This window comes from Leptonychotes weddellii, chromosome 10 (genome assembly GCF_054177405.1).
Source record: "Leptonychotes weddellii isolate Sample4059 chromosome 10, ASM5417740v2, whole genome shotgun sequence".
Taxonomy (NCBI): Eukaryota; Metazoa; Chordata; class Mammalia; order Carnivora; family Phocidae; genus Leptonychotes; species Leptonychotes weddellii.
In genome coordinates, this window is record NC_138378.1 from 24,766,030 (window position 1) to 24,793,117 (window position 27,088).

Here is a 27,088-nt window from a genome sequence, read left to right on the forward strand (position 1 = left end):
ATTACAGTACAAAAATTCGCTAACTCAGCTCTCATTTAGTATCAAAAAAGTGGTATCTGTGGCAGTGAACGTTAGTAGCTTGTAACAGGGTTTGTTGTGGGTTTGTTCAAGTCAACACCGCTTAACTTGGCACTCAGGTTCTTAGAATACAAAGATGGATAAGGTTTGCCCTTGAGGAACTTAAGGGTCTTCTGGGAATGGAGGAGGTCTAGACCCATGAATAGAATTTTACTACGAGCATGATAAGTGCCATCATAGATGTACATATGATAAACAGACATCCTGGTTCAGGCTTATTGTCCAGGCGTCATCATGACTGGTTCCTCCTTCCACTCACAAGTGTCCCACTTTGGAAGGTAAATTACATGTGTTGTGGACTATGAGGACACTGAAAAGAGACATTTAACTCTGTCTGGCAGGGATCAGAGAAGGCTTCCTAGAGGAAGGTGCTTTCCAAACTGAATCTTGAAGGGCAAGAAGAAGTTAGGCCCATCATGGAGGATGTTAGGAGCTGGTGACAAGGAGCTAGTGGTGTGTGTGTACACGCTTGTGCACAGGGTGGAGAGTGTGGGGATTGGGTAGAACTACACATAGTCACTGGAACGTGAAGTTGTGGAGTATCAGTTTGGCAGTCAGGTAGAGAGACAGGCAGAGACCAGATTCTGAGGCCTTGTGTGCCAGGCCTGCGAGCACATATTTGTGCCAGGCACTGTAGACACTTATTTCCATGATCTGCAATCTGTAAACTTGCCCAACTCTTAGGGCAAGACATCAGTATCTTTCCATCACAAGTGGGGCAACCGAGGCTCAGGTTGGGTAGGTAACTTGCCCAAGTTTAGAAGGCTAGCATTTAAATCCAGGTCCGTCTGGTTCTCAAGCCTGTGCTTTTCCAGTGAGCTGGTGAGCTCTTCTTCGGAAGCTTTGGCCTTTGCTGTATGTGATTAGGTTGCTGTTGAAGAATTTTAAAGTGGGGAAAGTGATGAGGGCCCATTTATTTTGTTGGGTTGACCTCATATAGCAGGTAAGTTCTGCAAGAGCTAGGGTTTGGTCTTTTTTGCTGCTGAATTCTAGAATTGTCCCTGGCACAGGTAAGTAGTTCATGTATTTGTGGAGTGAAGGATGGTAGCGGAGGAAGGATGGATTTGAGGAACGCAGAGCTGGTTGCAGGCATATTAGCGAAGGGGCTGTGTGTTGGGTGAGGGAACGAACTGGGGGACAGGTGAGAGTGAGGGGTGCTGTCTAGGTTTCTGCATTAGGTGATGGAGGAAGAGGGGCGATGAATTGGAGTTGCCAGTTAGATGAATTAGAACAGATGATCGAGGGGGCGGATGTCAGTACAGAAGTGAATATTTGAGGGTGCCTGGGTGGCTCAGTTGGTTAAGCGACTGCCTTCAGCTCAGGTCATGATCCTGGAGTCCCTGGATCGAGTCCCGCATCAGGCTCCCTGCTCGGCAGGGAGTCTGCTTCTCCCTCTGACCCTCCCCCCTCTCATGTGCTCTCTCTCAAATAAATAAATAAAATCTTTAAAAAAAAAAAAAAGTGAATAGTTGAGTCGGAAGCTGGGGAGAAACCCAGGCTAGAGGTGAGTATTTGGGAGTTAGCAGAGTATAGGTAGTAGTTGAAGCTATGAGAGGTGATAGAGCTACTTGAAGAGAATGTAAAAATTGAAAAGAGAGGCTAACAATGGGACCATGGTAAATAGGGACTTTATTTCAGCATCTGCTTCTCCAAAGCTTGACTTCCTTTAGTGCTAAGGGCTCATGTTCTTCCACAGGGAGACCCTTTAGCAGCAATCCTGTCAGACTTCTTGCTTTACATTTTATTTGTGACAAAGCAGCACTTAGCTGTTAACAGTTGTTAAGCGACTGCAAGGTGTATGGAGTAGCCTCGGCAGCTGCTGGTAGAGACCGTACAAAGATACTGACAGCCTTTTTCCTCCCTGAGAAGGATGGCATTTCTAAAACAGCTCCGCTCCTTCACATGAGAGAGCCACATTTGCTCACTAGGAAAATGCTGCCATGACTTTGTTAGAGATGATGCTAACGTAAATGGGACGTTCTGTTTCTTGTTGCTTTGCCTGCACCAGTCATACAGAATCAGAGCTTCACGTTGCCAAATGGCAAAATGTACTGTGGCAGTTCCCACCAAAATTTCACAACACAGTGGCAAAAACCATCACTTAAAAATATGGGTACTGGGGCACCTGGGTGGCTCAGATGATTAAGCGTCTGCCTTCAGCTCAGGTCATGATCCCAGGGTCTTGGGATCGAGCCCCACATCGGGCTCCTGGCTCAGCGAGGAGCCTGCTTCTCCCTCTCCCTCTGCCTCTCTCCCTGCTCATGCTTTCTCTCTCTCTCTCTGTATCTCTGTGTCTCAAATGAATAAATAAAATCTTTAAAAAAAAAAAATACGGGTACTAACCAGACTTCCTCAGGAAAAAAAAATCTGAATGCATTTCTGTCTTGTCATTATTTTGTAGCTCTATGTATTCTATGGTTCAGTCATGTGAACAATGTGAAGTTAAGCAGTAACCAAGGTTGCTAAGGCCCCACCCATGTACCATAGCATGTATGCTAAGAAGATGGGTGTTTTTAGAATTAAGAATTAGAATATTTACGCTAATTTCAGTCACTTTTAGCAACATCTTAGATCCATAATTTGGTTTCTGAAGCAGTGTTAACTGTGGAAAAACTAAATTGTTAGCAGTGCTACCTCAGCAGAACTGTAGCTCAGGATATAGACTGATGGATATAAATGGAAATTGCACACTAAAATCAGAACATTTATGTTTCTTCAGGTACTAGAAAACTACTCGGATGCTCCAATGACACCAAAACAGATTCTGCAGGTCATAGAGGCAGAAGGATTAAAGGAAATGAGGTTCGTATTATTCTCGTTGTTCAAGAGGGTTTCATAGGACATATGTCTTTCTGTAGATACTTAGTGACATGATTAAGTGTATATATGCCTTCTCCCCCTTTCTCTCTCTCCATGTGTCTCTTTGCTCGCCCCCCCCCCACCCCAGTCTGGTGTGGTATAGAACTATCTCCCAAGCTGTGTGTCTTCTGAGTGGCGGGTGGGAATGGGTGAACATCCATTTGTTTTCATTAGAGATGCAGCAGCTTTCCCTATTCTTGCTCTCCCTTAAATCTTGACATGGAGTGTATTCTTTGTGTAAGGAGTCCACGCATTTTCTTTTGTACTCTCTTTTGCACATATTAGTAGTAGAGAAGGGGCAGACTCTGATAGGCTCTATTTTGTATAAAACTTCCCTTTCTATATCCCTGAAATTCTTTGTTTTAGGATCAAAAGAAGGGTTGTCTCATCACCATAACACCACTGGCCTTTTTTTCCTCCCTACTGATTCTAGCCATTCATCATAGGAATTTACTAAAGTTTAGTGTGACCTTGATTTTATTCTCCTATGATGTAGTTTTGCTAGAGAAGCAACAAGTTAGGAACAAAAGGAATTGCAGGCATGGAAATCAGTGGTTGTTTAATTCTTTTCTCTCTGCACTCTAACCCCAACCCCCTTTTTCTTTAATTTAAATGAAAGAAGAGAGCACAACATAGTCTCCCTTCTTGGAACTCAGAACAAACAGCATATGTTTTTGCTGGTTAAGCTTTAGCTGCTTGAAATTGACCTTTTAGGGTCAAAAGATCCTCATTTTCCAGTTAACCAGTTCAAACAGTCTCAAGCTGACAGTTTGTGGGGAGGGAAGATCAGGATTGTGTAGATCACATTCATTTAAATGGTACTTATGCACTGTGTAGTGTTATAATTGTGCTTTATTTTTGTTTTTATGGGCTATTTCCCATCATGCTGCTGTCTGCACTGCTGTTGGACCACTATACCTATAGAAGGTAAATTAGTCCCTTTGGGACAGATGAAATTGAGAACTTTAACTTGTTTCTGCTTCTTGCTCTTATAGGAATTAATGAAGCAGTCATGGTGGCTCATGATGAGTGAGCAGCTCTGTGATTTGTAGACAGAGGTATAGTGTGTAGGAGTCACACTGTTCTGCTGAAGGACTCTGCCAGCATGCCGTTCCCCCTTGTAGCAGAGATGTTAGCACACCCACTTGATACTCCACATTCTGCACAAGGTTTCTCATAGAGATTGGTTCTTGGTGAAAATTTTTTTAGCATCCAGCGTGTTCCAAAGCAGAATAAGTAATAGGGTTTTTTTTTTTTTTTTTTAATGGCTTTTTTAGACTCAGAATTTATTTTTAACACTGCATAAATTAAGGCTTCTGGTTCTGAAAGATCTTAAGAGGCTTTACTTAAGATATTTACATATTTTTAACATACTGGGGAGAGGGACGAGAAGGTGCACAGGTGAATCCTAGCACTAACATGCTAGTGCCAAACTCAGTTAATATTAATAGTGGACACTTGTCTGTGTTTTTGACAGCTGTTCTATTTTAAGATTCAGTAAATGGCCTCTAATTCACTGAGTTACGGTTTTGCAACCAACTACTGTAGCAGGGAGTGTGAAATAGCTTAATGATCCATCTTTTTTCCATTATTGGGTACCAGATCCATTTGACTGACTTTTCTTTTTAAGTTTAAATTTAAGTGCTTGCTCCTGGGTAGATGTAGAATAAAACCCATTCTCTCCCCTTCCCAACAGAGAAAAAGCAAATGAAATATTCTTCTTTTGTGTGCTTATTAGCAAATATTTAACTGGGGATGAAAAGGTGTGCTTGTTTTCTTGGGACAGCACCATTGATTCTGTGGTCTTTGTGCTGATAATGTTTCTGAGCATGATATATGCAGGTCAAAATACAGAGGCTAGGAAGCACATTCTGTTTTTAATATTAAAATTTAACTTTTAAAATTTAATAAAAATATTGGGTAATGTGTTTTTTTAAAACTCCCTGAATTTGAACAGTCACTGTGTACTTTCTCTAAATCTCTTTGAGAACTTGGTTGATGTTGTCAAAAGGCACTAAGAAAGTGCCAGGTGTGGAACAAGGGAATCACATACCATGTCCTACCTGGGTGTGATTGACGGGGATTTCATTTGTTGCCCTGTACTACTTCCAAAGTGGAATTGTTGTCATGGGCTCTCTTCTGCTGTATTTCTTGATTTAAGAATGAGTTGGAGGGTATTGGATCTTTGAGTAAGTCGGCATGTAGATTTTTATAACCCTCATCCATCCTTGTATGTTTTTACAGCGGGACATCCCCTCTCGCGTGTCTCAATGCCATGCTACATTCCAACTCAAGAGGAGGAGAGGGGCTGTTTTATAAACTGCCTGGCCGAATCAGCCTGTTCACACTCAAGGTAAGTAATATCAACTCTGTTCTTAAACTCTTAGTCTAAGAGTCACCTGGTACAGGTCTGGGGTGAGATCCATGAATTTGCCTTTCTAATGAGCAGGCAGGTGATGGTGGTGATGTTGGTCCTAAATGGCACTTTGAGATGTTCTAGGGTGAACGGGGTATTGGGAATTCTTCAGTCATATCAGCTATTCATCTTTTTTTTGTTTATATCTTTGCAGCTTGTATGCACTAGAAGGGTAAGGATGTGTGGGGGTAACTGCAGATGTGCTTTAATTAGGATTTTGTTTGTAATAGTATTGTGAAGATAAATTACTGGGCAGCTAAAACAAGACCTACTCTGTGGAATATAACTGACATATAAACATCCTTGTGGAAATTAAAAAATTCATTAGCTTTTTCTAAGTGGAGCTAATTACAAAGGAAGAGAACTTAAATGAAGTAGAGTTCACAGTAAAGCCTAAATAGAACTGAAATAAACAGGCTAATTATTTTTCTACTATTTGTGATATAAATGGTTATTATTTAAACCAGAGGTTAGCAAACTTTCTATAAAGGGCCAGAGAATAAATACTTTAGGTTTTGTGGACCATACTATCTCTATCATAAGTATTCACCTCTGCCATTGTAGCAGGAAGGCAGGCATAGACAAATCATAAGTGAGTGGGCAAGGTTGTCTTCCAGTAAAACCTTACAAAGACAGTGAGAGGGCCAGATTTGGGTTGGGGCTGTGGTTTGCTGACCTGATTTAGACATAAGATGACCTTTTGATGAGGAAACTGAAAATTTGATGCCGACCCTTCTTCTCATCCATAATGTGGTTATAAATTTCAGTAGTCTGTATACAAACTTTTCCCTTTTATTTTTTTGATAGACTTATTTTCTTTAATTCAAAATTAAACACTTGAGCAAATACCAGTGATATAACTTGCAGTCATAAAACTTGATGTTTATGTATACTTCAAATGTATCTTGTATTCAGATGTCTGTGCTGTTTTCTATATATATATATATTTTTTTAATATTTTATTTATTTATTTGAGAGAGAGAGAATGAGAGACAGAGAGCATGAGAGGGAGGAGGGTCAGAGGGAGAAGCAGACTCCCTGCTGAGCAGGGAGCCCGATGCGGGACTCCATCCTGGGACTCCAGGATCATGACCTGAGCCGAAGGCAGTCGCTTAACCAACTGAGCCACCCAGGCGCCCCTCATATTGTTTTTGTTTCTAATATTTTGGACTTCTTTTGTTAAGAGGCTGTATAATGTAATGTCAGGAACTGAGCCTTGGGGAGAAATAGAGCCCTGAGTTCAAAACCTAGCTTTATAACCTGGGACAGATTTAACCTTTCTTTATGGTGGTGTATGCATCCCTGACACAGTGTCAGTCCTTAATAAATGGTAGCCTTTTTGGTATTCCTTTAGGTTCTTTATCATCAATTGCTTGTTAATGACATTTTTCTGTTACATATTATACATTGTTGTATATAACATAATGGTACATAGTTACGTATAATTATAATTGTTTGTATTATATTACAAATATGCATGTTGATGACATATTTCTCTTTTACATGGGAGGAGAAATCTTTTTCTGTGAACACATTGAGAGTAGGAACTGCGTTTCATTTGTCTATAACTTTGCCGCAATTTGCTTTATCCCTCTCTACATACTTTAGAATGTATGTTTTAAGAACAAGTACATTATCCTTTATAACCATAATTTCATTATCAGATTCAAGAAAATTAACATTGATACAATAGTATATAATACATAGTCTATATTCAAATTGTCTCTGGTTCCACAAATATTCTTTATAGCTTATTTTTTCAGTCCAGCATCCAATCAAGATTCATGCATTTCAAAAAAAAGATAAAAACAGAGAGGGAGGCAAACCATAAGAGACTCTTAACTCTAGGAAGCAAACTGAGAGTTCCTGGAGGGGAGGTGGGTTGGGGGATGGGGTAACTGGATGATGGACATTAAGGAGGGCGCTTGATGTAATGAGCAGTGGGTGTTATATGCAACTGATGAATCACTAAACTCTACCTCTGAAACTAATACGCTATATGTTAATTAATTGAATTTAAATAAAAAATTTTTAAAAAATAATCCTGCATTTCATTTGGTTGTCATGTCTCTTTAATATTTGTTAATGTAGAACAGTTCCCTTGCTTTGTTTTGTCTTTTTATGGCATTGATATTTTTGAACAGTTCAGGTCAGTTGTTTTGTGGAATTAAATACATTTAATATAAAAATACATTTTTAAAGGACTAATAAAAGTGTAGAAATCTTGGTTATTTCCAGACTTCTTTCTGTTTGCACTGCTAGATCATGTCCACTCCTCCAGGTTGTAGCACAGAGCCACTCAGCAATGAAGGATGGAAGTGATGGGATATATGGTATAGTGCTAGTTTGGTCTGGGTCTTGCCTGTAATAAGGGCCAGGAAGGCACAAGTTATTTAATTACATTTCTCATTTTTTTTCTTTGGAAAGTGCTAGTGACACCTCTGAAATCCTGTGGCATTTTCTTTGCCTAACTTATCTCTCGTGTTAAGAAAAAGCATGTGCAGAATGCCTTGTAGTTTTTCTGTGCCGTGCTTGGAAATCTCTTCTAGTGGGCCATCAAGGTCAGAATTCTATTTATCCATGTGATTTTGCTACTTAGTTGAAAACAGGAATTTTTTTGGTTCTGGATACATTTGTGTGGCTTTATCCATGATTACTAAAGGTTTACTGATAAGCTGGAGTCTTTTGGGGCAGGCCACAGGGTTCCTTATCTGATAAAAAGTTGTTTTGGGTAATCTGATGGTACATTTGACACTTTATATATAGATGCTTGCATTAGTCCCCAGAGGTAGTCCTCAAGGATGGATGGGATAGATGAAATCTATCTGTGCTTTGAATTCTTGATTTGAATTGCTTTTCTTAAGCCTTTCCTGAAGTCAGCTGTCAGTGTCCATTATTGTCTGGTTAGAGGTAGGATTCATATAGTTTTTTACACTTGGGATTTCCCATTCTTACAAAGCCACTTTGAGTTTCTTTGTAGTGTTCTACATTTTTAGAACTTTAATGCAGAACTACTGTGCTTTTTCGACTTGGTGGTTGTGTTACTGGTGAGTTTAGCCTGTATTGGCCTTTGCAGCACTCACTGTCAGGCATAACTGCAGTCATTTGATGTTGTTCATTGTTGTTGTAGAATGATTCTCATACGGGTATGTCACTTACGTTACATATGGCTATTTGCACTTTATTATATCTCATGTATGATACAGGGCTCAGCCTTCAGGGTCTTTTAGCCCAATTTAACAAGCCACGTTGGATTTTTTTAATATATAGAATATTTTTATAAAAGTGTGAAAAACTTTTTTTGGTAAAAGAAATAGATGACTATGCCTGAAGTATCCATCCGTTAAAATCCAGTTTGCAGATAAAAGAAAGGAAAAAGCAGAATTGGAGGAAGAGAGGGAGATAATTATTGCAGTCTCACAATGTTATTTATATAACTACAATTAAAATATTCACGTACAACTCCACACTTACAGCAGTTTCAAAGCTATTTATGTTACTGTTAAATACTGAGAAGAACAAAGGAAATAAGCCTAGACTTAGATACAATAAAATCATGGAGTCTGTCATTTGAAAGGCAGTATCAGAGAACATTCCGATTTTTTTTTTAAAGATTTTATTTATTTATTTGAGAGAGAGGTAGAGAGAGCACAAAGGGAGAGGGAGAAGCAAACTCCCCCCTGAGCAGGGAGCCTGATGTTGGGCTCGATCCCAGGACCCCAAGATCCTGACCTGAGCCGAAGGCAGATGCTTAACCGACTGAGCCACCTAGGCGCCCCAACATTTTGATTTTTGATACGTGCACAGCAAGTAGGGTGGTCTTCTTTAAAAAAATTTTTTTTTTTTAAGATTTTATTTGTCAGAGAGCGAGCACACACAAGCAGGGGGAGTGGCAGGCAGAGGGAAAAGCAGGCTCCCTGCCCAGCAAGGAGCCCGATGCGGGGCTCGATTCCAGGACCCCGGGATCATGACCTGAGCTGAAGGCAGACGCTCAAGTGACTGAGCCACACAGGCATCCCAGGGTCGTCTTTTAAAAATGCAAATCACATCACATCACTATCATGCGTGGCCCTTACCTACCTCTGTGACCTGCTCTCCTAGCACTTTCCCCTTGGTCGTTAATACTAAAGCCACCCTGGTCTTCACTTTGTTTCTCAAACACCCCCGATTTGTGTCCCCCACAGGGCCCTTGCACTTGCCAGCCCCTCTACTTAGAAAGCTCTATGGTAACTTCTTGTCATCTGGTTCTTAATCCAAAAGTATCTTTTCAGTGAACATACCTCTACCCGTCTAATTCCACAACATCAGGAGGGTTTTTGTTTGTTTCATAGCCCTATCCGTATCAGAAATTACTTGGTGGTTGTTAGCCTCTCTGCACTAGTGTAGGAGTGAAGCAACTTCGTTTTCACTGTATGCCCTGTGTCTGGCACACAGTAGGTACTTAGTAAGTATTGGCTGGATGAAAAATAGATGATGGTATCATCAGAATCTTAGCTAGTCAGTTCTCCTTGTAATTCACCTTTCTTTTATATCAGTTTTATTATAGAATATGCATATTTTGGGTTATTTTTTCTTCTGCTTAGCAAGTTGACTTCTAAGAACCCTTTTTTTTTCTTGCCCTCTTTAGAGCAGTTCTACGTAAATCTGTGGAAGAATCTGCTGACACTAGAAGTAAATCTGTCCGTGACTATGGCCATAATCTGGTTCCTCTTAATTGCTAAAGGCAGAAACTGAGCCATTAGAAACAGCTTAAACATTTTAGGTATGTTTTAGATAAGATGTTATTATTTCTTTTAGAGTTTTGAACTTTGATCATCTTGTTAGAAAAAAGAATCTCTAAATGGTAGTGACATTTTAAGACAATGTCTTTGATAGTCTGTTAGCCTTATCAAATATAGGATCTTTTAAATGCTTAGAATCTTAGAATTTTAGTGTGGGAGGGGCTCTCAAATCATCTAGTTCATTTTCATTTTGCAGTTAGATAACTGAGTTTCTAACAGATTAAATGATGTATCTGTGATTATACATCTGTGTGACAAATGCATATGGCCAAGTTGGGACTAGAACCCAGGTCCCCCATCTTTTGAGTTTAATTTCTTTTCATTATGCTAATTTAGAATAAAGAGTTTTTCTACAGGTTTTATGACTTTTGGTCATTTCATCTTTTTGAAGCATCTTGTGAGTTCTTTGATATTTCTTGAAATGTCGGTTTTATTCTCTTTAATGAAAATCCTTATAATTGTTAAGCCAGGTAGCTTTTCATGTCCTTAGATGTGACTCTTTAGTTATGACTGGTTGAATTTCTGCACTCTGCATTAATTTTATTGGCATTTTGGATCGTAGGTGTTCTTTTCTATGCTGGAATAAGTGATCTATGGTGGTAGTAAAAGCACTGGACTAGGTAGGAGTCAAGATCTGGGTTCCAGCATAGCACCTCATATCTTACTAAATATCTCCATTTATACTTCTTTGTCTCTAACTCAGGATTTGAAATAGATTGGTCATTTAAATACTTGAGGTGTAAAATCCTTTTATGTCGTGAAATGGAGCTCTGAAATACAAATAGATGGCTGTGAAACTGCTCTGGTTGAAACAAGGATGAGGGCCCACCTTCTCCATCTCTTGTGAGTTCTGCTGTCCCCACCCCCTGCTCCCAGCACTCAAGGATCTTTCCCAGACCCTGGAACTCTGTTGAAAACCTTCTAGAGTAAGAATTCAGTAAAGATCCTTTCTGTGCTCCCATTCTAGCATCTAGACTATTTTGTGTGAAAAGTCAGCACGGGATATTTTTCTTTCTTGTTCTTTTGTGATGCATTTGGTATTTACTGGAGGCAGACTGTTTTACTGTAAGCCCCCGTTCCACTCTGAACTGTAGGAGGTCTGCACAGAAGGCCCAGTTAGTAGAGCAGTACCATTTGCTCTGGTTAATAGTAGCAGCAGTTTGGTTTTGATGGAGGCTTTGACCCCTCAGTTGGTAAAAGGTTCCTTATTTGTTTGAATAATTCTCAAGGGATGTCTGGATCTGCCTGTGGAAAAGGGGGTATTCTGTTGTTTGACGGGATTTCCAGCCAGCCCAGGGAGAAGAGAGAACTTGATTGTTCTTAGAGCCCTGGTCAGACTCTGGTTTTATGTCTAAGAGATTAGCTGCCTTTTGTCCTTCTACTTCCTGAAGTTCAAAGGGCTGTAATAATGAAGTGTGGTAAAGGTCAGGTACCAGAGGTTTTGAAAGCACTGCCACTGGAATGATTTTGTGGTCGTTCAGGGGGGTGGGCAGGATGATAATTTCAGGGGTGCTAAAGTGATGTGTATTTTTAAAACAAAAAGGTTATACTTTTAAAGTGTGATTTTAAGGCACCAGGGTTCTAGGAAAATGAAGAGATTGTTCCAGGCTTCCTTGGGACTGTGTTTGAAAAAACACTTTTCTTTGGGTCAGCCAGTATGAAAACTGAGTATGATCTCTTCTCAGTCCTTCAGATCAGGCTTTTTGGGAGAGTTATTTGAGGAACTTGTTTAGTCTAAGAAAGTTGGTTCTTCTAGCTTAGCTAAATCTGGAAGGAAAGCTGGAAACTGATGTTTGAGTGCTAACTGTATTCCAGACAGGCATCATACTTGTCACATTGGTCTTTTTGAAACATAAATATGTCTCCTACTCCTGTAATAATGGGAAGCAGCCTGAGAGAGTGTAAGTAAATGGGACCAAGTCACATTTTTTGGTTATTTGAGAGAGTTGTATTCAATACATGGAGGACAGGCTTAGGAGTTTTGAAGTTTTGACTATATGAGTTGGTTCTCAAATGTTTTGGGGGTCATTTTTAAATTCTGTGTGCATCACAATGCAGGAAAGGGATGGGGAGCGAAAAAGATGTCTTGTCTTCTGTTCTGGGAGATGGTTTTTTGATTCATTTGTACTAGATGGGCTTTCACATGTGTGCCTTTATGTGTTAGCTAATCCCTTCTGTTTTAGTCTCTGACTCTGCATGCCAGTTTTTCTTGGGTCAGTTAACTCTGGACAATTCTCCTTTGACTTCTGACTTGTACTTTTTTGGTCTCCATTCCCATTGCAACCACCTTAGTCTAAGTTACCCTCATAGGCTGGATACGGAAACAGCTCTTGCCTGGGGCCTTTACTTTCACTTTTGCCCCCCCAGCATCCGCTTTGCTCCTTGGTAATTCACATAGCAGCCAGAGGGATTTTTTTTTTAAAAAAACGTCATTTGACCGCGACACATTTCTGTTTAGTGTCTCTCAATGGTTTCCTGTGGCATTTACCAGAAAAATGCAAACCTTGCCCAGCCACACTGCCCTTCTTTCTGTTCTTTGAATTCCTTAAGCTCTTTCGAGTTTTAGTGTCTCCTATTTGGAACTCTCTTCTGCTTTTCCCTGGTTATAGGTCTCAACTTAAATGTCAGTACCTCAGAAACTTTATCTCTAAATTGCATTTTCCTGTTGTGCCCCAAACTTTACTTCTGATCACTTACAAGTTTATGACTATATCATTATTTAGGTGATTGTTTGATATGTCTTTTCTGACTAGACATTGGGGTAGAGAATTGGTATTATTTTGTCCTTGGCTGTATCCTCAGTGTCTATCATAGGAGGTACTCAGTAAATGTTTGTTGGATAAATGCAGTGGAAAAACCCAAGAAGGTGATTGTTACTCCTTGACTGGTAGCAGTTCTCTTTGACAAACAGTTGAATTGGTTTAGGATAGTAATTTTTAGTATTAAAGTTGAAATATATAGTATAGAATGTTTACCAGCATCTTTTTTCCATAAAATGAAGATTTGAAAATCTCCAAAATATAAGCTTTATTTCCTCAAAAGAAAAAAAATGTAAGGTCCAGTCTTGCTTTTGAAATTTAGTGCCAGTTTGATTCCTGGTCTTCTGTTAGGTGTCCTCCACCCCCCCCACCCCTTTTTCTACTGCCTGCCTCTGAAAGCTTTTAGAATTTTTTCCGTGAATATATACTTTAGCGTGGATCATTTTTCACCCTGTGTGTCTTACTCAAATGTCTGATGATCTTGGTTGAGGGACTATTCTTTATTTAAGAGTCAGGCTCTTAAACACTAATGGGAAATGCGGTACGTCATGGTTTTGTGGCTTCACTGGTCTCCTGCAGCAGTGGGAGTGGCTGTTGCTTAAATGCGTGGTGCTGGAGTAAGGATGTCTGTGTCCTCCTAATGCAGACTTTTAATAATCCCCATGTTCTCAATCCCATACTTCATCCTTGTCTGCCTTGGTACTTGGTTTAAATTCTGAGCCTTTCTGGAATTTAGGGGATAAATCCCCTTGGTTCTTTTCAGTACCTCTCTCCCCAACACTTAGATTTCATCTTCCTTTGTTTTGGTAACTTGTTTCCTTTGCTTCTCTGTTTCTTTGTCGAGGACAACTTCCAAAGTATATCTTAACCCTGGATATTTTTCTCTGGACATCAAACTTGTATCTATCCAGTTGTCTATTTAATATCTCTCTTTGGATACTGATGGCATCTCAGAATTAACATGAACAAAACCAACTTCGATTTTTCCACTCCAAACCTGTTTCACCCTTGTCTTGCCTAAATCAGTTAGGGGGAATTCCATGTTTTGAGTTGCTTAGGTTAGAAACCTTGGAGTTGTCTTCGGCTCCTTTCTTTTGTTCTCATGGCACATGTAATCATCAATAAACCCTGTTTGCTTAATTTTCAGAATATGTCCATTTTATTCTCTACCCCAGGCCACCTTCCTGGTTTAAACCACCATTGTCTTTCTCCTTTCTCCTAGATTATTATAGTAACTTCCTAACTGGTCTCCTTGCTTTCCACTCTTGTCACTCTCCTCAGCTCTGGAGCCAGGAAGATTTTTTTTTTTTTTTTTTTAAAGTTGCCTCCACTCCTAGTGTGGAGCCCATTATGGGGCTTGAACTCACAGCCTTGAGATTGAGACCTGAGCCAAGATCAAGATTTGGACGCTTAACCGACTGAGCCACCCAGTTTCCCCAGGAAGATTTTTTTTTTGAATGTCAAATCATGTCATTCCTCTGCTCAAAACCATCCAGTGTTCACCCCCCACCCCTTCACTTAGGGTCAAGGTCAAAATCCTTAGAGTTGCTTGCAGGGCCCTGATGAGATTTACCCCCACCCTCACTCTCCTTGCCCTTCTTCTTACTCTCTTCCCCTGGTTCACTCTGCTGGATAAACACAGTGGCCTGCTTGGTGGTCCTTGAACACGCTGCCACTGTACTCTCAGGGCTTTTGTCCTTGATGTTTCAGCTGTCTGCCATGCTTCCCCCCCCAAGTACCTGCGTGACTTGCTCCCACACCGCCTTCAAGTCTTGCTCAGATTGCACCCTAACCCCTCTGTACCCCTCAGGGGTCCCTTCGTCTATGCCTTATCTTTTTCTTCTTGGTGTTTATAACTGTCTGATAATCTGTGTATCATTTGCTATATACTTACTGCTATTGTCTGTCTCCTTTGGCTAGAACATAAACTCCCTAGGGGAGGGGTTTTTAATTTTAGTTGCTGTTGTCTTTCAGTAAATATTTGTGTGAGCAAATGTATCGTAGTTTATTTCTTTTAATTTGATAATATAGTGAATTATGTTAATAGACTTTTTCCCCAGTGCTCAAACATCCTTGTATTCCTAGGATAAATGTCACTTCGATATGGTTTTCTTTTTAAACATACATTGATGGATTTAGTATGAATCATTTATTTAGGATTTTTACATCTGTATTCATAAGTGATCTGTGATATTTTGATTTCAGACCTTATTCCGTTTTGGTATCAAAACAAGCTTTGCTGGTTTCCCGCTCTTGATACTCTGCATTAGTCTAAGACAGAGATTTGTTCTATTAGTAGAACACACATATAAAACCTACTGGGCATTTTCAGAATATATTGTTTTTATTTTTTTTTTATCGTGAAGTATATAATTTACCCAAAAGAGAGTATATACAGTTTGTAGTAAAGAATAGCTGAAAAATAAACTGCGCACTCCCATATTCACCAGCCAGCTCAGGAACAGAACACCTTTTACATTCTTTGAAGCCTCTGAGCATATCCCTTTCTCTCCCTGCTGAAGATAACCAGTATTCTGATTTCCATAATGATTCCCTTGCTTTTGTTTCTAGGTTTGCCCATAAGTCTGTATTGCTGAACATGCCTTTTAAAAATAATCTTTATGGGAATGGAATCATGTTATTTTTCCCTGAGTTGCTGCTTTTGCTTATCATTTCTGAGCTTGAAATGTGCTGGTGCATTTAATTGACATACATCATGTTTTCTGCTATGTGCTGTCTTATGGTGTGAATATGCCATGATTTATTTGTCCATTTTCCTCTTGGTGCGTATTTGGTTGTTTCTAGTTACCTCCGTAACAGACAGTGCTGCATTAAGCATTTCTCTACATGTCTCCTGGTGCATGTGTGGAGTAGCTTCTCTACGGTGTGTATGTTGCTGGGAATGGGACTGACCAGTAGTAGGTTTTGCACCTGATCATCATTACTAGGAAGAACAGCTGTTTTTCAAAGTGATCATATGAATGTACACTCCTTCCGTAGTGTATGAGAATTTCTGTTGCTTCACAGCCTGAGTATTGTGGATGTAAAATAGGAATTGCTTTTTTTCCTGTTTTTAAATTGTGGCATAATTTATATACAGTAGAATTTACCTGTTTTGATGTACTAATGTACAGTTCTGTTTTGTTTTTTTGTTTTTTTTTAAAGATTTTACTTATTTATTTGACAGAGAGAGACACAGCGAGAGAGGGAACACAAGCAGGGGGAGTGGGCGAGGGAGAAGCAGGCTTCCCGCAGAGCAGGGAGCCTGATGCGGGGCTCCATCCCAGGGCCCTGGGACCATGACCTGAGCTGAAGGCAGATGCTTAATGACTGAGCCACCCAGGCGCCCCTGGTTCTGTGAGGTTTTTTAAAAGTTTGATTTTTTTAGTTCACATTTGTTTTGACATTTTACTGGGCTATTGAAAGGTATGCTGTAGTGGCTTGAATGCAGTTGCTCCAGTGAAAGTTGGTGTTAACATGCTTCTCCCTCCCCTAAAAATTCAGCTTTACATTCACATACAGAAAAATTCACCCCTTTAGGTTATAGACCTTTGAGTTTTGACAAACAAAATTACCATTATAATTAGCATTTGGAGCAGTACCATCACCCCCCAGAAACTTCCCCTGTGTCCTTTTATAGTCAGCTCCTCTCCACCCCACCTCCTGGCAGCCATTGATTTGTTTTCTATTCTTGCAGTTCTGACTTTTCCAGAATGTCATATAAATGGAGTCATACATTATGTAGCCTTTTGAGTCTGGCTTCCTTTACTTTGTATGAGGTATTTGAGATTTTAGGCATCTTGTAATGTATGTCAGCAGGTTGTTCCTTTTTTATTGCTGAATAAAGTCCCATTGTGTGGATCTGCCACATTTTGCTTATCCATTCCTTAGTTGATGGACATTTAGATCGTTTTCTCCTTGTGACTGTTAAGAGTAATGCTATGAATATTTGCGTACAAGTCTTTCTGTGGACATTTTCATTTTTCTTGCGTAGATACCTCGAAGTAGAATTGCTGAGTTGTGTTGTAATTTGTTTTGTTTTGTTTTAAAGATTTTATTTATTTACTTGACAGCACAAGCAGGGGGAGCGGCAGGCAGGCAGAGGGAGAGGGAGAAGCAGGCTCCCCGAGGAGCAGGGAGCCTGATGCGGGGCTCGATCCTAGGACCCCGGGATCATGACCTGAGCTGAAGGGAGTCGCTTAACCAACTGAGCCACCCAGGCGCCCCCGCTCCCTTTTTTTTTTTTTTTAAAGATTTATTTATTTGACAGAGGGAGAACGTGAGTATACTGGGGAGTGGCAGAGGAAGAGGGAGATGCAGGCTCCCTGAGGAGCAGGGAGCCTGATGTGGGGCTCGATCCTAGGAACCCGGGATCATGACCTGAGGTGAAGGCAGTCGCTTAACCAACTGAGCCACCCAGGCGCCCCCCCTCCCTTTTTTTTTTAAGATTAATTTATTTGACAGAGAGCGTGAGTATACTGGGGAGTGGCAGAGGGAGAGGGAGAAGCAGGCTCCCCACTGAGCAGGGAGCCCGATGCGGGGCTTGATCCAGGACCCTGGGATCATGACCTGAGCCTAAGGCAGACACTTAACTGACTGAGCCACCCAGGCGCCCCTGTAATTTCTGTTTAACTTTTCTGAGAAACAGCCAGACCGTTTTCCAAAGTGACTATACCATCTTACATTTAAGGGTTTTTTAATTCTTTAGTAAAATTTCTCCTTTTTTCCTTTGGCAATTCTTTTTTTCTTTCTTTCTGAAATCGACTTTGCTATTGATAAAGGTGATCCAACTATTTCAAAATTAGTTTTTGCATGTTATATTTTTTCCATCCTTTTGCTATTAACCTGTGTCTTTGTATTTAAGATTTCTTTATATTTCTAGTTGGGTCTTGATTATTTTTTTTTCCAGTCTAATAATTTCTGCCTTTTAATTGGGACGTTTGGACCATGTATGTTTTTTTTTTTTTTAAAGATTTTATTTATTTATTTGAGAGAGAGAGAATGAGAGACAGAGAGCATGAGAGGGAGAAGGGTCAGAGGGAGAAGCAGACTCCCTGCCGAGCAGGGAGCCCGATGCGGGACTCGATCCTGGGACTCCAGGATCATGACCTGAGCCAAAGGCAGTTGCTTAACCAACTGAGCCACCCAGGCGCCCTGGACCATGTATGTTTAATGTGATTACTGATATGGTTGGATTAAGTCTCCTGTCTAGCTAGCTCTTTGTTTTCTTTCTGTCCTGTGTATTCTTTCCTTTTTCTTTCTTTTCCTGTCTTCTTTTGGGTTATTTTTTAATATTCCCTTTTATCACCACTGTTAGCTTATTAGCTATATTTAATTGTTTTCAGAGGTTGCTTTATCTTTTACAAAGTGCATCTTTGACTTAAATAGGATTAAATAGAATTGCCGCATTTCACATGGGATACAAGATTCTTATGATGCTGTTCTTCTGCTTACTCTTTCCTAGCCTTTGTGCTATGCTTTTGCATACATTTTACTTTTACATTTTGCAAAACATTATTACTACTTTTATTTTAAGCTGTTCTCTTAAATTTTAAAATGGGAGGAAAACCTTATTTTTACCCATGTTTACCATTTCTGGAGTTCTTTATTCCTTCATTTTCCAGGTTTCCATTTGTTACCATTTTCCTTCCTCTGGAACAACCTCCTTTAACACTTGTAGTACAGATATGCCATGACCAGTTCTTGTAGCTTTTCTTCATTTGACAGAGTCTTTATTTTGCCTTGAAGGATATTTTAGCTAGATACTGATTTCTGGGTTTAAAAAGTGTCCCCCCCGCCCCCTTCAGCATTTTAAAGATATCCATCCTTTGTCTTCTGGTTTGCATAGTCCTGACAAGTTTGTGGCAATTCTTAAGTTTGTTCCTCTCTTTTCTGTTAAAGGCTTTAAGATTCTTCTCCGTATCCTAGGTTTTGACAATTTGATTGTCATGTACCATGGTGAACTCAGATCTGTGAGTCAAATCTGAAAAAAATTTTTTTAAAGATTTTATTTATTCCTTTGGGGGAGAGAGAGAGAGCACAAGCAGAGGGGGAGGCAGAGGGAGAGGGAGAAGCAGACTCCCCGCTGAGCTGGGAGCCAGATGCAGGACTCCATTCCAGGATCTGGAGATCATGACCTGAGCGGAAGGCAGATGCGTAACCATCTGAACCACCCAGGTGTCCCAAATCTGAAAAATCTTGAACCATTATTTCTTCAGTTTTTTTTTTTTTCTTTTTCCTGTTGTCCTGTTTCTTCTGGGATATATGTATGTTTGACCACTTTTTATTGTCCCACAGATCACTGTGGCTCTGTTAATTTTTCCAACATTTTTTCTCTGCTTCATTTTGGATACTTTCTGTTGCTACTGGCCTTTTCTTCTGCAGTATCTAACTTGCTGTTAATCTCAGCCAGTGAAATTTTCATTAGATACGGTTTTCTTTATCTTTAAAAATTCCATGTTTCTTTTTTTCTTCCATTTTCTCCTCATGTTGTCTTCTTTAATCCTCGATCATATTGCATGCGCTATAGTAGCTGTTTTAAGTCTTTGTCTCTTAATTCCATCTCTTCTGTTGTTTCTCGGTCTGTTGCTATTAACTGACTGTTCTCCGGCTTATTAGTCACATTTTCCTGCTTCCTGGCATATCTAAGTAGTTTTGGGTGCTGAAAATGTGAAATTTACATTTTGGGTGCTAGAAATTATCTTCCTTTTAAGAGTGTTGGGTTTTATTTTGGGGGGTGGTTAGGTAACTCTCCTGGAGGCTTGTTTTTAAGCTTTGTCAGGGCAGGTTTAGATGTCAGGATAGTTTAACTCTACTAAGGTATTTCGCTTCTGGGGTGTCTACTATAAATGCCTCAGATGTTTAACAGTGGCCCTCCCCTCTGGCCCTAGGCTTTCTGTCCCTAGGCTTTTTGCTCTGGGAATTACTCATTCATTCACTGGCCTGCCTGTGGAGTTTCAACCTGTACATATGCAGATTTCTGGAAATCTTTTCCTGCTTAGCTTCCTCCTGTCTGTAATTCTGCTGTGCAACTTTCAGCCACCTCAGCCTCACTGAACTTTGATCCCTGTCTCAGCTCTGGAAAACTGCTCTCCTCTGCGTGGGATTCCCCCATTCTTCTCTGTTGTCTGCGTTGTACCTGCAGGCAGAAACCCAGAGCAATTGTAGGACTCAGTTTGTTTTTCTTCTCTTAAGGATCAGTCTTGGGTGCCTGTTTTCTAATGTTGAAAACAGTTGTTTGATGTGTTCTGTCCAGTTTTTTAGTTGTTTATAGTGAGAGTGTTAAGTTTGGCAACTGTTAGTCTAGTGTGGCCTAGAGCAAAAGTTTGCTTGCTTACACATGTACAAATGTGTGTGTGTGTGTGTGTGTGTATATATGTTTTAAGACAGAATGTTTCATGAGTTCTTACTGATAATCCCGAATGAAATTCAAGACTATAGGTTTTTTGCTTGAACTTTTTCAGTCTCATGCATACCTCCTTTCTCTCATGTGGAGGTTCTGGTTCGTGGCGAGACCACATACTCTCTCATTTGCTTCTTCCAGCAGTTTCAGAACAACAATACCAGCAGCACCGACATCAGCAGTATGATTCTCTAAAGTGGTTTTGTTGTTGTTGTTAGCCTTAGGGTATATCTCATGAGACTGCAATTTAAAATTGAAATAATTAAAAAAAAATAAAATCGAAATAATTCATTTGTGGTCATGCCATCAACTTGATAGGCAATTTGGTTCATTACTTTTGTCTGTTTTTTGTTTTGTCGGGTGGGAGGGATTGCTTTTATAAATTTTAATTTTGGGGCACCTGGGTGGCTCAGTCAATCTGACTCTTCATTTTGGCTCAGATCATGATCTCAGGGCTGTGGGATTGAGCCCGGCATCATTGGGCTCCTCACTCAGCGAGGAGTCTGCTTGAGATTCTCTCTGTCCCTGTCCCTCTGTCCATTCACCCCCCCCCACTCTCTCCCCCAGCTCTCTTGTGCACATGCACTTTCTGCCTCTAAAATAAATTTTTTTTTTTTTAAGATTTTATTTATTTATTTATTTGACAGAGACACAGCGAGAGAGGAAATACAAGCAGGGAGAGTGGGAGAGGGAGAAGCAGGCTTCCCGCAGAGCTGGGAGTCCGATGTGGGACTCGATCCCAGGACCCCCTGGGATCATGACCTGAGCCGAAGGCAGATGCTTAACGACAGCCACCCAGGCGCCCCTAAAATAAATAAATCTTTAAAAAGTTTTTAATTTTGCTTTATAATGATGTAAAATATTTATGTGTAGTTAGATATACTGCACAATGTTTATTCAGTGAAGTCTAGCTCCTATCCTATCCTCTGCACATGTTCCTTCTTTCCCCTATGGGTAAGCATTTTATTGTTTTTAGTTTTTTTTTAAGTTTCTTTCCTTTTTAGAAATCTAAACAAATAACACATTTGTATTTGTCTTTTTCCTTTCTTAGAATGGCACTGTGGGAGAAAAAATAAATTTTCCTCTACCCTTCTAGGTTCTTGGCTGAGACACTATGTAATAAAAGAGAGATTAACAGGAAGAAATCAAATTTAATTTAATTTCATATATACGAGGGCACCCAAAGATATGAGACCTAAAAAAGTGACCAAAGGGTGGCAGCTTTTTATACTTCTTAGACAAAGAAGCAGGGTATTTGTGAAGAATTTAACAAGACAAAGAAGTTTGGTCCTGGGGTAGCAAATTAATGAAGAAGTAACACGGTTTGTTTATACAGCCTTCTGGGCCCTGAATTTCCTATCTCTGGAGATAAGGATGCCTTCTACCTTCCAGGTGCCAGAACCAGAAGGGTACCCTTCACATGGGGAATTTATTTCCTGCTTTCAGGGGGACAGAGGTGGGTCAGAGTGTCCTTTTTGCACCAGTCGTTTCTCAAGTAACTTTAATTCGGAGTAGTCCACATGCCAGGCACATCCTGGGTGGCCTGCCCATCAGCAGCATACACATTTTCACCCACTTTACTTTGTTCACTTAGCAGTATGTCCAGATTACCACATAGCTGTATAGAGAATCTTCGTTCCTCTTTACAGTGGTATAGTACTGTATTTTGTGGACTTACCATTGTCAGTGCTAATCAAAGGGTGATCCATAGATCAGTGTCAGTTTGTAAACTTTCATTCCTGTCTGTGGTTAGTACAGAAATTGGGAGTATTTAGAAACTTTTAGAAACTTTTTATCACAATTTGACATTGCTACAACATATAGGTGTGATTGGTGGACTCATCCCTACTCTCGAACAGGGTATAGATCAGCTTGGGGAGTTTCAGGCTTGCACAGTGAGTCATGTGTACTGGTCAAGTGCCAGTATGACAACATGTTGATCTTTGATGGGTGGGGGAAAAAGAAAACCCAAACTGATGCTTTAAACCAGAGAGACTGAGGAGGAATATGTTTACTCTGTGTACCCTACTTGGTGGACATGACCCCACAAGTTTTGATATGTATGCTTTTATAGTTTTCCAGTTCTAAGTATTTTGGGATTTCTATTAGGAAATCTCATTTAATTCATGAATTGAAGTGGTGTTTTTTTTCTTAGTTTTTACATATATATTGTGTCACCCTCCCATTTAACCCATTTTATTAAATCAGTGTCAAAGGAGTGGTGTGTGTGTTTTGGATTCTGTTGAAACTTCTTTTCTGGCTTAATATATGGTTGGGCTTTTAAGTGTTTAAGATATGCTTTAATGGTATTTGTATTTTGCACTTGTCTGTTTCTGTATCACAGTATTCTATATGTGTATTATCAGTTTTTTAAATTAAGTCTTTAAATTTCTGTCTTTAATTTTCAATCGGCTTTATGTATCAATTTGAGAAATAGCCCCCTTTAATTATGGATTTGTCAGTTTGTCCTTGAGATCAGATAGTCCTTCCTTTATATATTTTGAGGCCGTGTTACTTGTTCTGAGTTATGTATTATGGTATAGTAAACCACACCAAAGCTCAGTGTTGTAGAACAATAACCATTTTGATCGTGTCTTAATGAATCTGTGGATTGATTGGGCTCAGTAGAGTGGTTCTTCGGCTGTATGTGATGTCAGGCTGGTGTTGCAGACATGTGGGACCTGTATTAGACTGAAATGTCCAAAACTGCTTACACGTTTGGCAGCTTGGCAGTGGTGGCTGGAAGGCAGGGCTTAGCTTGGATGCTGGGATGGCTGGACTTTCTTTCCTTGTGGGGTTGGGACTTTTCCTTTTCCACAGTCCTTCCTATGCTGTTTCCCTGGCTGGGGTAGCCAACTTTCTTCCATGGTAGCTCAGGGCTCTCAAAAATATAAAAGCAGGAATTGCCGGGCATTCCTAAGACTCAGGCCAGGACTGGCATAGGGCCACTTCCACCACCACATTCTGTTGTGCAAAGCATATCAAGGGATCAGCTCAGATTCAGCAGGAGGGGACTATCCAAGGACAGAAATACCAGGTGACTTCATTCACTGGGGCCATTTTTGGAGACTAGCTACCAGAGTGTGCATTCAGATTTTTGATTGTTACAGCTTTTTGGATTGTTTTGTGTATTGCTAAAAAATTCCCCTCTTTATCCACAGTAATGTTTTTTGCTCTAAGTTCTTTTGTTTTTGGGTGGGATACGTTTGCCATATCCTCTTCAGGTTTTTTACTTTGGACTATTTTGTTAACTGTTGCTGTTGCTTTTTTTTTTTTTTTAAGATTTTATTTATTTGAGAGAGAGAGAACATGAGACGGGGGAGAGGGAAAGGAGGAAGCCAACTCCCTGCTGAGCAGAGAGCCTGATGCGGGCTCAATCCCAGGACCCCGGGATCGTGACCTGAGCCAAAAGCAGACACTTAATGTACTGAGCCACCCAGATGCCCCTGCTTTTCCTTTTAAACAGCTTATAGCTGAGGGGGGTCTGGGTGGCCCAGTGAGTTAAGTGTCCGACTCTTGCTTTCGGCTCAGGTTGTGATCTCAGGGTTGTGAGATTGAGCCCCATATTGGGCTCTTTGCTGAGTGTGTTATCTGCTTAAGACTCTCTTTTCCTCTCCCTCTGCGGCGCCCCCCCAACGTATGCATGCATACACTCTCTCTCAAATCCTTAAAAAGCTTATAGCAGAATTAGTATTTAGTCTAGAATTTCCATATTTTAATAAGTGAATTTTTGTGACAGCTAATATATTTTTATCTTCTGTCTTCTTTTAAAAGCTACTTAACCATGCTTTTTCTTCCATTGTTGCTCTTTTTTATTAAAAAAAAAGTTATTGTTGGGGTGCCTGGGTGGCTCAGTCGGTTAAGCATCTGCCTTTGGCTCAGGTCATGGTCCTAGAGTCCTGGGATCGAGCCCTGCATTGGGCTCCCTGCTCAGCAGGGAGTCTGCTTCTCCCTTTGCCTCTTCCCCTGGCTTGTGCTCATCACTCTCTTTCTCTCAAATAAATAAAATCTTTTTTTTTTTTTTAGATTTTTATTTATTTATTTGACACACAGAGAGATAGAGAGCACAAGCAGGGGGAGCAGGCTCTCTGCCGAGCAAGGAGCCCGATGCGGGGCTCGCTCCCAGGACCCTGGGATCATGACCTGAGCTGAAGGCAGACACCTAACCGACTGAGCCACCCAGGCGCCCCTCAAATAAATAAAATCTTTAAAAAAAAAGTTATTTCTTTTTCTTTAAAGGTGGTCAAATATACATAACACAAAATTTACAATTTTAACCTTTTTTGGGGGGGTACTTTTTTTTTTTTTTAAATAAGTGCACTCTTGGGGAGCCTGGCTGGCTCAGTTGGAAGAGCATGTGACTCGATTTCAGGGTCATGAGTTGAAGCCCCACATTGAGTGTAAGGGATTACTTAAATAAAAACTTAAAAAGAAAAAAAGATAAGTGTACTCTTTTTTTTTTTAAATTAAGATTTTATTTATATGAGAGCACGCGAGCATGAATGGGGTGAGGAGCCGAGGGACAGGGAGTGGGACAGAATCTCAAGCAGACTCTGTACTGAGCCTCATGCAGGGCTGGATCTCACGACCCTGAGATCAGGACCTGAGCTGAAACCAAGAGTTGGATGCTTAACTGACTGAGCCACCCAGGCACCCTGATAAGTGTACTCTTAATCCCCTTTACATATTTCACCAATCCTCCCACCTACCTCCCCTCTGGTAACCGTCAGTTTGTCCTCTGTAATTAAGAGTCTTTCTTTTGTTTTTTTCTCTTTTTTTTTCCCCTTTTGTTTTGTGTCTTAGATTCTACATATGAGTGAAATCATACAGTATTTGTCTTTCTCTGACTCTTTTCACTTAACATTATACTCTTTAGTTCCATTCATGTTGCTGCAAATGGCAAGATTTCATTCTTTTTTATGGCTGAATAACATTCCATTGTATATATATACACTACACCTTGCTTATCTATTCATCTGTTGGACACTTGGGCTGCCTCCATAATTTGGCTATTATAAATAATGCTGCAATAAACATAGCTGTGCATATATCCTTTCAAATTAGTGTTTTTGTATTCTTTGGATAAATACTCAATAGTGTGATTACTGGATCATAGGGTAGTTCTGTTTTTAACTTTTTGAGGAACCTCCATACTGTTTTCCAGTGTGGCTGCACCAGTTTGCATTCCCACCAACAGTGCACGAGGATTCCTTTTTCTCCACATTCTCGCCAACACTTGTTTCTTGGTGTTTTTGACTTTAGCCATTCTCACAGGTGTGGGGTGATATCTCGTGGTTTTGATTTGCATTTCCCTGATGATGAGTGTTGTTGAGCATCATTTCATGTCTCTGTTGGCCATCTGTATGTTATCTTTGGAGAAATGTCCATATCTTCTGCCCATTTTTAATTGGATTATTTGGATTTTGGTGTTGAGTTGTGTAAGTTCTTTATATATTTTGAAATACTAATCCTTTATCATATGTCATTTGCAAATATCTTGTCCCATTCAGTAGCTTGTCTTTTAGTTTTGTTGATAGTTTCCTGTGCTGTGCAGGAGCTTTTTATTTTGATGTAGTTCCAGTAGTTTATTTTTGATTTTGTTTCCTGTGCCTCAGGAGACATACCTAGAGAAATGTTAGTACGGCCGATGTCAGAGAAATTACTACGTCTGCTCTCTTCTAGGATTTTTATGGTTTTAGGTCTCACATTTATGTCCTTAATCCATTTTGAGTTTATTTTTGTGTGGTGTAAGAAAGTGGTCCAGTTTCATTTTCTTTGCATGTAGCTGTCCAATTTTCCCACCACCATTTGTTGAAGAGACTATCTTTTCTCACCTGTGTATTCTTGCTTCCTTTGTCAAAGATAAATTGACCATATAGTTATGGGTATATTTCTGGGCTTTCTGTTGTATTCCATTGATCTGTGTGTCTGTTTTTGTGCCAATGCCATACTGTTTTGATTACTGCAGCTTTGTAGTATAACTTGAAATCTGGAAATGTGATGCCTCCAGCTTTGTTTTTCTTTTTCAAGATTGCTTTGACTATTCAGGGTCTTTTGTGGTTCCATACAAATTTTAGGATTATTTATTCTAGTTCTGTGAAAAATGCTGTTGGTATTTTGATAGGGATTGCATTAAATCTGTAGATTGCTTTGGGTTGTAGGGCCATTTTAACAATATTTGTTCTTCCAATACGAGTGTGGAATATCCTTCCTTTTTTTTTTTTTTTGAAGTAGGCTCCATACGCAGGTTGGAGCCCAGTGCAGGGCTTGAACTCATGACTGTGATATTGAGACCCGAGCTGAGATCAGGAGTCAGTCACTTAACCAGCTGAGCCACCCAGGTGCTCCTGTTATATATTTCTTTTTGTGTTGTGTAGAGTTTCTTTCATCGGTGTTTTATAGTTTTCAGAATACAGGTCTTTCACCTCCTTGGTGAAGTTTATTCCTAAATATTTTATTGTTTGTTTTCTTAATTTCTCTTTCTGCTGCTTAGTGTTTAGGAATGAAACAGATTTCTGTACATTGATTTTGTATCTTGCGACCTTACTGAATTCATTTATCAGTTTTAACAGTTTTTTGGTGGCGTCTTTAGGGTTTTTTTTTTTTTTTTTTTAAAGATTTTATTTATTTATTTGAGACAGAGAGAATGAGAGACAGAGAGCATGAGAGGGAGGAGGGTCAGAGGGAGAAGCAGACTCCCTGCCGAGCAGGGAGCCCGATGCGGGACTCGATCCCGGGACTCCAGGATCATGACCTGAGCCGAAGGCAGTCGCTTAACCAACTGAGCCACCCA

The 27,088-nt window shown here is 40.1% G+C and overlaps 1 protein-coding gene across 8 annotated transcripts in view; it reads left to right on the plus strand.

Annotated features, from left to right (window-relative positions):
• The window catches only part of ASXL1 (ASXL transcriptional regulator 1), a 70,037-nt gene that overhangs the window by 3,288 nt on the left and 39,661 nt on the right, over positions 1-27,088 (plus strand). For 4 of the 8 annotated variants that reach the window (XM_081833078.1, XM_031036333.2, XM_081833080.1 and 1 more), the window contains exons 2-3: positions 2,798-2,880; positions 5,182-5,290. In XM_081833078.1, coding sequence (XP_081689204.1) covers positions 2,798-2,880; positions 5,182-5,290 — 192 coding nt within the window. Of the gene's footprint in view, positions 1-2,797; positions 2,881-3,409; positions 3,865-5,181; positions 5,291-9,980; positions 14,272-27,088 lie in introns of those variants that run through there. The other 4 variants (XR_014149131.1, XM_081833082.1, XM_081833079.1 and 1 more) reach the window with 4 other exon arrangements.